This window comes from Aulostomus chinensis, chromosome 15 (assembly GCF_037954235.1).
Source record: "Aulostomus chinensis isolate RoL2024-O1b breed Wild chromosome 15, RoL_Achi_v1.0, whole genome shotgun sequence".
NCBI classification, from domain to species: Eukaryota; Metazoa; Chordata; class Actinopteri; order Syngnathiformes; family Aulostomidae; genus Aulostomus; species Aulostomus chinensis.
This window is the reverse complement of record NC_141334.1, coordinates 23,796,853-23,810,586: the sequence shown is the minus strand read 5'-3', so window position 1 is coordinate 23,810,586 and position 13,734 is coordinate 23,796,853. Positions and strand designations below refer to the sequence as shown.

The 13,734-nt window shown below is 43.6% G+C and overlaps 1 protein-coding gene and 1 long non-coding RNA gene across 4 annotated transcripts in view; one reads left to right on the top strand and one right to left on the bottom strand.

The window, feature by feature from the left end:
- Window positions 1-13,734, top strand: part of alcama (activated leukocyte cell adhesion molecule a) — an 86,792-nt gene that overhangs the window by 70,912 nt on the left and 2,146 nt on the right. For 2 of the 3 annotated variants that reach the window (XM_086179209.1, XM_086179208.1), the window contains exons 8-15: window positions 1,089-1,221; window positions 5,619-5,731; window positions 7,368-7,491; window positions 7,771-7,892; window positions 9,450-9,579; window positions 12,101-12,127; window positions 12,748-12,862; window positions 13,018-13,129. In XM_086179209.1, the coding sequence (XP_086035335.1) occupies window positions 1,089-1,221; window positions 5,619-5,731; window positions 7,368-7,491; window positions 7,771-7,892; window positions 9,450-9,579; window positions 12,101-12,127; window positions 12,748-12,862; window positions 13,018-13,102 (849 nt within the window). In that variant the 3' untranslated portion in view covers window positions 13,103-13,129. The remainder of the gene's footprint in view (window positions 1-1,088; window positions 1,222-5,618; window positions 5,732-7,367; window positions 7,492-7,770; window positions 7,893-9,449; window positions 9,580-12,100; window positions 12,128-12,747; window positions 12,863-13,017; window positions 13,130-13,734) is intronic. The other variant, XM_086179210.1, reaches the window with a different exon arrangement.
- LOC147249226 (uncharacterized) lies at window positions 10,106-13,456 on the bottom strand. The gene is made up of 4 exons (XR_015109270.1): window positions 13,286-13,456; window positions 11,767-11,904; window positions 11,368-11,459; window positions 10,106-10,241 (listed from the first exon to the last, which is right to left on the bottom strand). It is a non-coding gene; the product is annotated as an uncharacterized LOC147249226 (long non-coding RNA).

Here is a 13,734-nt window from a genome sequence, read left to right as displayed (position 1 = left end):
GTAACTCTCGAAAGTAGCAAGAAAAATGTCAGTAAGCAAATATGTTGATAAGGAATTCAGACAAGATTGTTTCACTTTTTACCAACAGCGCTTGTACCCATCAGTGGGAACCAGAGTAGAGCGACAGACAAAGGGCAAGAAGAGGACACGCTGCCGCTGCGCTACTGACTCAACCAGATCATTAGACTCTGAAGTGATTTTTTTTCTGAAACACTTCATTTGATTGTGCATGACCTTTAGAATGATCACTGGCTTTGTTGTGGTATCAAAGAATTCATTCAATTCCCTCCCTAAAAGAAAGGAATCACTTACAGAGGTCGTGTTTATTGAGTTTTGGTGCCAAATATGCAACTATTCGACGTTGTCAAACGTTCAAAAGTTGACACACTGCCCAGGTGTGCTTCCTCTTTGAAATGAAATATTCTTATATATGTCGTCGTGACTTTAGTCAGTCAGTCCATTTTATATATCCAGTAAAACAACATCAAAACAATATGGGCATTAAATGCTACCTTTAAAACCTTGCAGGTGAAAGGATTTGTGAGAGATGATGAAAGGCATCAAGACAGTAGAGAGAACATGGTCTAATTAGTTCAGCTAAATATGGTTGAGTAAGTCCATGTAGGGCTTTATTAATTCAAAGAGGATCCACTTCAAGGTCTCAGTTTTCTCTTGCCAAGTTCTCAGTAAAGTTGAAATGCTGTGCAGAGTTGAGTCCGTCCATGTAAGCCTACTTGTTGCTGGGACATCTGTCTTACTGAGTAATTAACCACAAAACTATGCAAAATCAAGGAGTACTGGAACTGTGGAAATGAGTCTGAATTAAAATGATTGTTCTGAAACCAAAACATGCTAACATTTTTAAAATCTTAGCTTCGAATACAGATTTGTGCTTTGTGCTCAGTTAATTTTAAGCTGATGCATCACCTGGATATATTGCATAAAGTGGAAGCAGATGGTACTTATTTGGCTGAAATGTGTGAAGTAACTGATGTCCTTCTTTATTGTGTTTTTTCCTCTTTTCCCGATGTAAAATCTGAATGACAGCCACCAATATTTTCCTCTCCCTCCTCTTTTCTTCCCATCAGGGCCAGAAAATGCCGGTGAAAAATGTGGACACCTACACTGTGACTGACATCAGCAGAGAGGCTGCTGGGGAATACAAATGTTCTTTGGCTGACAACGAGAAAATGGAGGCCTTCCAAAAAGTCGCTGTTAGCTGTGAGTACTAATGACACAGCGTTGAGACCAAATCGCAACAAAGTTAGCAAATAGAGTTAGTTTGAACTCACACTCATTCCATTAATGTAGTTCCAGGCAAACACTTGGAGGACTGGACAACAGTGACACAATCTTCCTTTTAACCGGCAGAAACTCTGAGCAGACCCAGAGTCTATGAGGGCTGCTGGTTTGACTGGTTGGGGTGAAACAGAGACAATTAGAGAGACGGACGTAGCAGGCAAGGGATAGAGTTGAAGAGAGAGCGACAGACAGAGAAAGAGACAGATAGGGAGAGAAACAAAAAAAATAATAGTAGCTGCTGTAACAACAGAGATATAGATGAATATAATAACAATAATATCTATTACCTATAATCAATATACTCCACATATTGAAGAAAATAAAATAGTAACATTGCTAATACGAATGATAGTCGCAGTAGCAGCATTCAGTGAATCTGCAAGGCAAGAAAGCACAAGGATTCTGGTCGAGTTAGTAAGATTTATGGATTATAAATGTGTACAGAAGGAGAGAGAAGCTCAGTGCATCATGGCAAACAAGGGGGCGGAGCTAGCCTGAGCCAACCTGAAGCTCTAAAGTCTATTGTTAAACCTAGAGAGGGGGTCTGGGTCCTGGACTGAAACTGGGAGACAGTTCCACAGGAGGGGAGCCTGATAGCTGAAGGCTCTGGCTCCATTCTACTGTTAGAACTCTAGGAACCACCAGTAACCCCTCATCTTGGGAGTGAAGGGTTCTAGCTGGATCATAGGGGACTAGGAGCTCTGTCAGGGATGAAGGAGCCTGACTGTTGAAGACTTTGTATGTTAGAAGGAGAATGTGAAGAAGCAGCATTGTGGACCGGTTGGAGAGTTTTTTACTTATTAGAGCAGCCTGATTAGAGGAAATAGCCGTAATCCAGCCTGGAAGAGAGGAAAGCATGGACTAGGTCTTTTTGCATCGTTTTGAGACAGGATGTGTCTGATGTTCGCAACGTTACATTAATGAGAGAAGGCAGTCGTGGAGATCTGCTTTAAGTGGAAGTTTATTTAGGACAGATCCTGATCAAAGTTAACTCCCGGATTCTTGACGCTGGTGCTGGAGGTCAAGGCAGCTTTCTCACCATGCAACATCTTTTTAAGCTGTTATTGGCCCAATACAAAAGCTTCAGTTTTGTCTGATTTTAGTTGGAGAAAGTTTTTTGTGAGCACCTTTTTTTTTTTTGTTCTGTGGACACGCCTGAAATTTAGTTTGATTTAATGTGGTTGCAAGAACATGACAAGAAGTGAAGCCCCTTCTGCAGCTCAGACAGAACCTGCTGCCCCCTCGTGCCTCTTTCTGCTTGTTAGGAATTTCTCTACTTCCTGTGTATAACAACTTGCTTTTTATTCATTGTAAATAAAGTCATGGGAGCAGAGTAAAGTTAATCAAATTTAAACTTTGAAAGCCCAGCTTGGCAGCGTGGAGTCAGTGCCAGGCATGGAGGAGGAGAAGTAATTGGAGATTTCTGACATCAAGTAAGCAAAAGTGACAAAGTGTTTGGGTGGGCGAGAAGCTCAGGCAAGTGAAACAAGTTTTCCTCCTCCTACCACCCCACTGTACTCCCTCAAGTAATTACTCCCCTCTTCCCAGGTGTATGTTTCTGAGCCCTCAGTTCAAATGGGCTTTATGATTGTAATGAAAAATAAGTCTGACACATTTTCCCTCCTCTATGTCCCACATTACTCCTCCACTGCATGTCACACATCATAAAACAAAGAGGGTGGGTTTTTTTTCCCCGGCACCCAACTTTAAATTGAGTTTGTGACTGAGGGAAGAAACACAATAGCTGTCTAAATTGGAAATTGCTTGAGATATTTTGTTGAGTGTGTTTGTCTCGAGGGAATGTGCCCTTGTAGAAAGAAAAGCTGCTGTTGTTCTAGCAAGCTGGCTGGCAGGAAATGAGAGGTTGTCTGATTATTGATAACTTAACTCATTATTTGTGTAAACATGCAAAAATCTGTAATGAGCTGCCTTCGAAATAGCAAATCATTATTATTATTATTGTTATTATTATTGTTATTATGGGTTTAATTTATAGAGTAATTTGATGATCAATTAAAGCAAGAAGTTTAATGAAATACAGTATGAGGAAGAAAAAATTTACAGGCAGGGGGCTACTGCCAATCTGGGTTATAAAAGTCATCACTAAAATTTTATAATCAATTCTAAAACATTTGAGCAACCTAGTATGAGAGGCTGATCTCTGATTTGTAAACAGTATTGTTGCATGTTAAGGTTACACGAAGACAAGAATATAGTCAGTTACTGTCATTCAACCTGCACCTGCCCATATACCCTAATGCAGCTGCCCATATACCCGAATGCAGCTGCCCATATACCCGAATGCAGCTGCCCATATACCCGAATGCAGCTGCCCATATACCCTAATGCAGCTGCCCATCTACCCTAATGCAGCTGCCCATATACCCTAATGCAGCTGCCCATATTCCCTAATGCAGCTGCCCATATACCCTAATGCAGCTGCCCATATACCCTAATGCAGCTGCCCATATACCCGAATGCAGCTGCCCATATTCCCTAATGCAGCTGCCCATATACCCTAATGCAGCTGCCCATATACCCGAATGCAGCTGCCCATATTCCCTAATGCAGCTGCCCATATACCCTAATGCAGCTGCCCATATTCCCTAATGCAGCTGCCCATATACCCTAATGCAGCTGCCCATATACCCTAATGCAGCTGCCCATATACCCTAATGCAGCTGCCCATATACCCTAATGCAGCTGCCCATATACCCTAATGCAGCTGCCCATATACCCTAATGCAGCTGCCCATATACCCGAATGCAGCTGCCCATATACCCGAATGCAGCTGCCCATATACCCGAATGCAGCTGCCCATATACCCGAATGCAGCTGCCCATATACCCGAATGCAGCTGCCCATATACCCTAATGCAGCTGCCCATATACCCTAATGCAGCTGCCCATATACCCGAATGCAGCTGCCCATATACCCTAATGCAGCTGCCCATATACCCTAATGCAGCTGCCCATATACCCGAATGCAGCTGCCCATATACCCTAATGCAGCTGCCCATCTACCCTAATGCAGCTGCCCATATACCCTAATGCAGCTGCCCATATACCCTAATGCAGCTGCCCATATACCCTAATGCAGCTGCCCATATACCCTAATGCAGCTGCCCATATACCCTAATGCAGCTGCCCATATACCCTAATGCACTTGCACATACACTCTGCACATAAGTACCCTATGCACCTGAACATATACCTAATGCCGTGTACACTAATGAGCCTCGCCATATACCCTAATGTACCTACATATATACCTTTATGAAACTGCTCATATATGCTAATGTATCTGACCATATACTCTAATGCACCTGCATACATACCATAATGCATTTACCCTTATGGACCTGTACATATATACTAGTGCACCTATTAATGTACCCTAATGCCTAACAAGCAGGAAGAAGCATGAGGGGGCGGCAGATTCTGTCTGAGCTTCAGCCGTGGCTTCACTTCTTGTCATGTTGTTATGCAGATGATACACTGGCTGTCTTATAAATGCAACCACATTAAATCAAACTAAATTTCAGGCGTGTCTGCAGAACAAAAAAAGAAAAATAGAAAGGCGCTGACAAGAAACTTTCTCCAACTAAAATCAGACAAAACATGCCCATATACACGAATGCACCTCTACATAAACCCTAATTTACCTGCAAATATACCCTGATGCTACTGTACATATAGACTTATGTACCTGCGCATGTCCCCTAAAGCACCTTCACATGGACACTAATGTACCTGCACATATACACAAATGTATCTACTAATATACACTAATGTACGTGCACATATACACTGATGTACCTTTACATGTACCCTAACGTATGTGCACATATACACTGATGTACCTTTACATGTACCTTAATATACCTGCACATATACACAAATGTATCTACTAATATACACGAATGTATGTGCACATATACGCTGATGTACCTGTATATGTACCTTAATGTATGTGCACATATACACTGATGTACCTGTACATGTACCTTAATGCACCTGCACATATACCCTATTGTACCTACACATATATCCTAAAGCCTCTAGTATTTTTTGTCATAAACAAGGATAAAAAAAACAACTGACATGTTTTGCACAATAAAACATCAATCAATGTTTTCAGATTAATTTGCCGTTTTCGAATTGAACTGTGAACTAAACTTTCAGCCCCTCAGAGTCCTTAAAGATGATTTTATATATACTCTGTCAGAAAGTCCAGCAGGAAATTAGTATTGAATGAGAACTTCAAATTAAGAGCATCAAGAAAACAAACTTTTGTCTTGTCTCCTATTTACTCAGACCTGGACCTGAGTCTGACCCCAACTGGAAAGGTTGTGAAGAAAGTAGGGGACACTTTGTCTGTGAAGATGGACAAAAGCTCCTCGGAGGAAGCTACAGTGTCTTGGACCAAGGTAATGAGTGTGTGAGGGGTTGACTACCGTTAAAAGATACAAGAACATTGTAGGGTTTTAACTGGTCTCTGTGCTACCTCTTCAGACACTCAGTGGTGCAAGGATTGACACTGACAGCTATGAGCAGTTAGCCTGTTAATGGTCTACCTTCAGTTCAACTTGATGTATAATCTGGGGCAATGAAGGCAAATCAAAGGATTTTCAAATAGGACCTGGCAGCTGGCAGCAGACATTATCATACACTTTCTTGGAGTATGAGTTCCTCCAATATATTTGAGAACTTAATCTGTGCTGCAGTTGTCCATCCTGATCATGTTGTATGACACCATGTCATACTGAACAGTCTAAAAAAAAAAAAAAAAAACTAACTTGTTTGTACTCTGTTCACAAATGCTGGCCCAACATGCTGGTCTCAAGTTGAGGGTTGAAACTCTGTGGCCCTTCCTATAATAATGGCCGGTTGATCGCCTGATGGAAGGTCAGCCACTGATTCTGCTGTTATTTCCTTTAGCGCCTCAGGTGCTGGAAGGTGGAGTGAGACAGAGCACTCAACCACAGCTACAGAAACATCAAGGAAGCAAATTTTGTTCCTTCTAGATAAGGACTGCGCAAAATTAAAGAGGGCAGCACGGTGGTGCAGTGGTTAGCACAGTTGCCTCACAGCAAGAAGGTTCCAGGCTCGGGTACAGGATCTTTCTGTGTGGAGATGTTGCTTTTCTTTCCTCTACAGTCAAAAGTAGTAGTACTGTATGATAGTGCATTCAGCACATTTTTCACAGAGATCAGTAGCCTGTTGTAATATCTGTGTTAAAAGAACTGTGTCCTATGGAATGGAATGCATGGGGCTCTATTTCAAACATGGCGTAAGCTGCCGCTCAGTCAGGAGCAAGAGTCACTGCCAGTTTCTAGCATGCGCATTGATGTTTTCACAGCAAACGGACCTGCACTCCGCCTGCATCAACAGGTGCTTGGTATGTTAATGAGGCTGATCTTGTGCAGCCATGGCGCCTCGATAACACCAGAAAATGTTGGCGCCAAAGACCAAGAAGAGGCTGGTCTTTGGTCAGTGGTGCTAAGTGATATTTAAAGACTCATCCATCAGATGAGCAGATGTGTGGTTCTGTTGATGCCAGACAATGTGGAAACACTGTCCACCGCCTCCTCCCAGACCTTTGAAGGCTTCAGTGGAGGCCTGCTGCTTCTGCATATTAACATAAGTCGTATCTTCAGAGGAGAAGCGCTCTCTCTTCTCCTGACTTAAAATGCGTGTGCCACTGAAAAAGCAACACGGCAAGCCCTGGTGCAGCCTGGGCTTTAAAGGTAAGGACGCAAGGCTCTCAACTTGGTGCGATTGATGTCACGCCCAGAATACACCTATGAATAATTAGGCGTCCAAGATGGCCCTCTAAATAGGGCCTAATGTCTGAAATTAACTGGCTGGTTCGACATATTCTTGCATTCAATCATTAACAGGATGTCCATGTTAGGACCATCTCTGAGAACAGCAGGAATGTGCAAATGGACTGGATGAAAGAGGAGTTGTGTGTTTTTGTGTGTAACTGCGGTATTCAAGTTTGAGTTACAGGTACATTTATCTTGAGAAAGCCCTCCCACTGACACTGACTTTGGTTTTCAGGATGGAAAGGCAGTGAAGGAGCCAGAGTTTAGTAAGCTGACCTTTGCTGATGCGGGAGTCTTCTCGTGTGAGGTGTCCATCCCTGGTGTGGCGCGACGCCGGAGCTTTGAACTGGTGGTAGAAGGTGAGGACGTGCCTGCTTGTGTACACAGAGTAAAGTTGTCTTTTCTCTAAAGCTGTTCTAAACTTGTCAAGGTGGAAGTTCACTTATTTTCAACCACAACTTGATCCCATGAGTGCAAACTGATTGACTGAAAGGGGAAGAACACCCAAACAGAAACACTTTTATTACTGTTTGGTGTCTCTCTTTCACAACTAGACCTCATTAGATATGCATATTTTTTGTGGCGTTGAGTACTGATAACTTGAAGTATTTAGTAACACTGTCATTTGTTTGTGGCAGGGAAACCTGTAATTACCAGCCTGACCAAACACCGCGCTGATGACGCCAAATACAAAGTCCTCACCTGTGAAGCTGACGGAGTACCAGAGCCCAACTTTCAATGGAGTGTCAACAGCACAAATGTAAGTGCGCGTGTTTGTTTCATGTCTTCAACAGCAGAGATGTGTTGAGTTTGGCTACAAAATGAAGCAAGATAACAGTAAAGAGTACAGTGCAGCTTGGTTTCACTTCTCCTCTGCTTGGTGCTGCTGCTTTTAGGCAGAGTGGTTCTAGGAAGGCAAGGCAATTTTATTTTTATAGCCCGTTTTCACCACCAGTTTGTCTCAAAGGGCTTCACATGGCATCATAACAACATCCTCTGCCCTTAGACCCTCACATCGACTGAGGAGAAACTCCATAGAAAACCCTTTTAACAGGGAAAAATCTGAGAAACCTCAGGGTGAGCAACAGAGGAGGGATCCCTCACCCAGGACGGACAGACGTGCAGTAGATGTTGCTACAGACAAGAAAACAGTTTACAATACAAAATGTGGGAAACATGGAAATGTTAATAACAGCTTAAGAAGGAAGCTTCTGGAAGGGGAGGCAGGGAGAGCAAGCCAGCTTGATGGGGGACTGGATGGTAGACTGGTTCATGGAAGGGGAGCGCAGGCCGGTGTAACAGTAGGGAATAAGGGGGGGGGGCGATGCAGGCGGCGGTTGGAGCTCTGGTGGATCTGTGGAAACACAGAGAGACTGCGAGACACCAAGGCCAAACTACAAAGTGCAACAAGTAGTGGTAGTGACAGTTCCAAAAATGTGCAGGGAGGAGAGGAGGAGAGAGGGGGAGAAGAGAGGAGAGGAGGGAAGGGCTCCATGTAACCTGATGTCTCCCCCAGCAGTCTAAGCCTGTAGCAGCTGTACTGAACAGTGTGAACGACCCTACTGAGTGGTGGCTGTTGAGCAATGAAATGCGTCATTGGTGGCTGATTGAGAATAATTTCTGCACTTATCTTAATTTTCCTGTTAATGCAAAAACTTGACAAATGGCTCCCATTTCTCCAGATGACAAGCTCACAATACACTTCAAAACCCGTGTTTGGAATCAGCTCTGAATGCTGAATACGGCTGCATATGAATTCTGTCCTTCAAGAAGCACAAGTCCAAATGGTGAACTGTTTAGAATGACAGAAACATTAGAATGACTTATTCTGGTCGTAAGTGGTATTCACAGGACAGAGACAACATCAGCTGAAATGCCGACAGTGTGTATGGTGTGTGGGTGACTTTCAGCCTGAGGCCAGAATATCTTTCACACTGATAAATAATGCACTCATCAAGATATTCTGTAATGAACAACTCCAGGGCCTCTCATGAACATGGAACAAGGAGGCTACATTTTCACTTTATTTCTGGTTCCTTGGCAATGTTTTGTGTTTACTCCTGCATTCAGAATGAGCTTGCAGCTTGTTGTTGTCAGCCTTGCCCGGCACAGCGAGTTCACCTCTCTTGTTTGATGTCGACATGTGCTGGATTTCCCCCCTATTATCTTTCATCCTACCATTCCACCTGCCAAACAATATACTGAATATTCTAGAATGGAAACTTTGATAATGTGTGAACAACTAAAGAGCCTGCTGTTCTGTGAGACGTATTTCTGAAGCCTCTTATTTCTCTCCTTGTTTTCCCGTTGACTCCAGGAGGAGAGCACCTACTCCAATGGCAAGGCCACCCATAAAATCACTGTGATCCCAAAAGTGAACCTGACTGTCACCTGCCGTGTCAGCAACAAACTGGGAGATGACGTCATGTCCATCAATGTCTCTTCTGGTCAGTCATTGCTCAAGCACACGCGCACACAACAGCTTGGTTAACTGGCCGCGATGTTACAATAGCTGGCAGGGTCTGTGAGGCCTTTGCTGTCGTGACTGAGTTCATGTGGTAGGAAAAAAAACTGGACAAGATTTCGAAAACAATTAGCTAAACTTGCTGCACGAATACTTGCATGTGAGAGTCTATGGGGTTCACGTCACATCAACAGAGAAAGATTTTGGTAGAAATGAATTCACTCTGTAACAGGTTAATGTATCAAACGTGGTAAATATTAACACTGCTGTGTTAGTTTGGAAGTTTAGTGAGTTTTTAGGTGTAAAGAGCTATTTCAGCCAACATGACAACGTTCTCTCCATAGAACTGTCTCAGTGACACAGCGTGGAGCGAGCTCTCCGTGGTGGAGCGAGCTCTCCGTGGTGGAGCGAGCGAGCTCTCCGTGGTGGAGCGAGCGAGCTCTCCGTGGTGGAGCGAGCGAGCTCTCCGTGGTGGAGCAAGCTCTCCGTGGTGGAGCGAGCGAGCTCTCCGTGGTGGAGCGAGCGAGCTCTCCGTGGTGGAGCGAGCTCTCCGTGGTGGAGCGAGCTCTCCGTGGTGGAGCGAGCGAGCTCTCCGTGGTGGAGCGAGGTCCCCGTGGTGGAGCGAGCTCTCCGTGGAGCTCAGCGCTATGATACAGATAGTTTTATACATCATTCACCGACATGGATTCAGGTCTGGCTTAACTAGACTTGCCTAATCTCATTTGCACATCAACTCTGTCAGAAAAAGACGGACTGCTGATGACTTGATGGTTGTGCTGGTGCCAGAGGGAATTCACATTTAAACCTTTAATAATGACTCATTGGAAGAGTGCGCTTTTGTTCCTCGCTGACCGATCAAGAACTCAGCCTAAACTGAGTGGAGGCTTGTGTCAGAGCTGTCGTCTCTCCGTCAATCCAACCAGATTACAAATTTAGTGGCACGTCGTACAAACATAGACCAACAAAGTACAAGCAAGTATATAAGCGGCAGGAACGTAGCTATGAGGAATTAAAGAGTCACTTTTTTTGAGGAGACTGTAGGAGAAGAGATTGGGAACACAAGGGGATAGGAGTATAAACATGTCTGCTGTTGACATTTCAAGAATATCATAATCCTGTGACTCCCGGGAGGTTTGCAGCAGAGACATTTAGGAATTTTCAACTCGTTATGGTTGGACTGTAATTATCAGGCTACGACAAGTAAGTATTGATTCTAGTCTCAACACACTGCTACAAGGCTACTGAATGGAGATGTTTAACTAAGGACATTCACTGTAGTGTGTCATTATTTGCATTGTGCACACAACACACACGTGCGCGCGCACACACACACACACACACACACACACACACACACACACACACACACACACACACACACACACACACACACTGTTAAGTCCAAACTGTGTCCCCAGAATGAAGACAAGATTCTCGAGGTAAATCCGATCAGATGCAGGAGGAAGTATTCTGGATTCAAATGTCACAAAGTTTCAGCTGCATACCTTGTAGAGAGAGACTGAAGCTACTAGGTTCAAAGGTACTACTAGTACAATTGTAATAATAGCAAACCAACAAACAGTCCGTAAAAGTACCAATAAAACCAGAGTCTTTTTTTTTGTTTTCTCTCCTACTGTAGATTAAACATGGCTGTCTCTGTGAAAAAGGTTCATTGTACCAGTCAAAACCAAAAATTCTAAATGTTTTAAACATCCACAGAGAGCATAAATGAAAAAATAGCTGTCCTATATCACACACACTGGACACTTACACAGCTGCTGCTGTGGTGGTGAGGGCAGGAAGCCCAAATGATGACGGGGATGGCGAGATCGGCGAGGCAGGAATTGAGAACTGGATGATTTTCTGAAACACACGCGCACACACAAAAACTTAACATGGAAACTGTCTGAACCACTCAAGTAATGAAGCACAGGAGGGCGAACCAACAATGGCAGAGGCAACAAACTAAATAGAACAGGAACCTGGGGAAAAAAGGAGGGACACTACGCAAAAGACAGGAAGAAACACAGGGAGGCACATGAGGAAAGTACGTTTCAAAATAAAAATGGGAAGTCACAAACGGTGAAATTAAAAATGGTAAAATGAAAACTAAAGGGGAACATCATCAAATCATTTCAAACCAAGAGCCCATGATGATAGAAAGATCTACCAGTCCAGACAGGACAGTCTCCATCCGCCCGGTCAGTCACACGTGTTCATCCCTTCTGTTCCTCCCGTCTGTGGTCGTCATGCATCTCGTCTTCCTTCACCATCTCCACCTCGTCCTCAGCACTACGGGACGTGTTCTCTGAAAGCACCGAAGCTCAAAGAATATAATCATGCTTCCTGTTTCGGGGAAGATCTTTAGAGATGGTAAGGGAGAGGTCACAACCCATTCAGGCTAGATTTAGTTTGCCTTCCCCACTTGTAGACAAACATGCATGCATATATTCTATTGACTTTTATTTTTTTATGATTTCTAATTTTTTTATGTTTGATTTCAGTTGTTAATGAGGAGAAAGAGGGAAAAGGTAAGTTTTTTTTTCTTTTGGCCTTTTCTTTTCTTTTCACCTCATAGATTAGTGGCTTGTTGAACATTTTCTTTTCAACCTCCTGTGTCAGAGTGCTGAGGTGACAGCTAGCATCCTAGTTGATGTTGCGTTCATTCAGTGAACACTCATGTGCCATCACGTCTCACGCACACACGACCTTGTCTCAGCACACACCTTCAGTTCGGCTTTGCTGTCGTCATCATTTTGCTCACTCGTGCAGGTTGTGACAACACAGTCATTAGAGCCCATTTACTCCTGCAGCATCTTCTACTAAGCACACGCTAGGGTCTTTAGTCTACACCTGCAGACTCATCTACGATGTGATCCCACAACACTGGCTAACATTACCTTAAGAAAACAGTTTTACATATGAAGGACGTTGTCATCTTAAATAATGTCCCTATGAGGTGAGATGTTTATTTAAGTGCAACACTGGGAGGATGCTAACACCCGACTGGTTCGCTTGAAAAGGCCACAATGGAACTGGGGCGTGGAACACTAGAGGGGCCTCCTCAGCACCCGTATTCTCTCAGCTGTTTCCTCTTGTGTGTGGTGCTTGTGGGCAGCAGCTAGAGCAAAGTTCTGCTGGATGTTTCCAGGTTCTCAGGAGGAAACGGAGGACCAAGCCAAGCTGATAGTGGGTGTGGTGGCAGGGCTCCTGATAGCTGCCGCTGTGATTGGCCTGATCTACTGGCTCTACATGAAGAACTCCAGGTGACACACACTGAAGTGTGCATGAGCACAGCAGAAAGCAGGATTCATACTAATGAGTAGACAAGTGGCTAAGTAGCAGCTGAAGAGTTGAGTTATCTGACCGCCTGGAACAGACAGAGGTGGATCACACATCTGTGTTTATGTATTCATCACAGACAAGGAAGCTGGAAAACTGGTGAGAAGGAGACGGGAACGTCTGAGGAGAGCAAGAAACTAGAAGAGAACCATCACACTGCTTAAGGACGCTCTGGCTCGGTGATGAAACAGGTGTGACCATGTTTAAATACACACGGTGACAACAAGTCTAATCATGTTAGAGCTCATCGGTGCTACTAAAAAATATTATGCATGAATGTCCCGATAATCCAAACTTAACTGTTGATTTGGACCCATCAAATAGCATAGAAACCTGAAAGTACTTACCTGTCAATTTTTATTCATCAAAGTTCTGGGAAATCCAGTTAAAAAGAGTTTTAAACCTGCAGCCAAACTAGCCAGCAGATGAATCATGACCATAAAATGTTTAATCTTGTGCAGAAAGATGAGAGGAAAACAGGCTGTGTAGACTCTTATCTCTAAAGTTTCGGAACTACTCACCCCATGAAGCTTTGCAAACCGTAGTACGGACCGAGCATCAGTATATTTGTATTGCTGCTTGGAAACTTCCCTGACTTATAAAATATTCAAAATCTCTTATCAGAAACAATCAAACAATGGCAGGAACTCATGAGCCTCAAAATGTGACATGTTACGTAAACATTTCCTTGGTAGCAGGATGTGACTGACAGGATTGTGGGTAGTGTAGTAATTCTCAGTCAGCCTGCTAATAAAACTTGTTTCTCTTAAAACAAGGTTAATATCTGGTGACCATT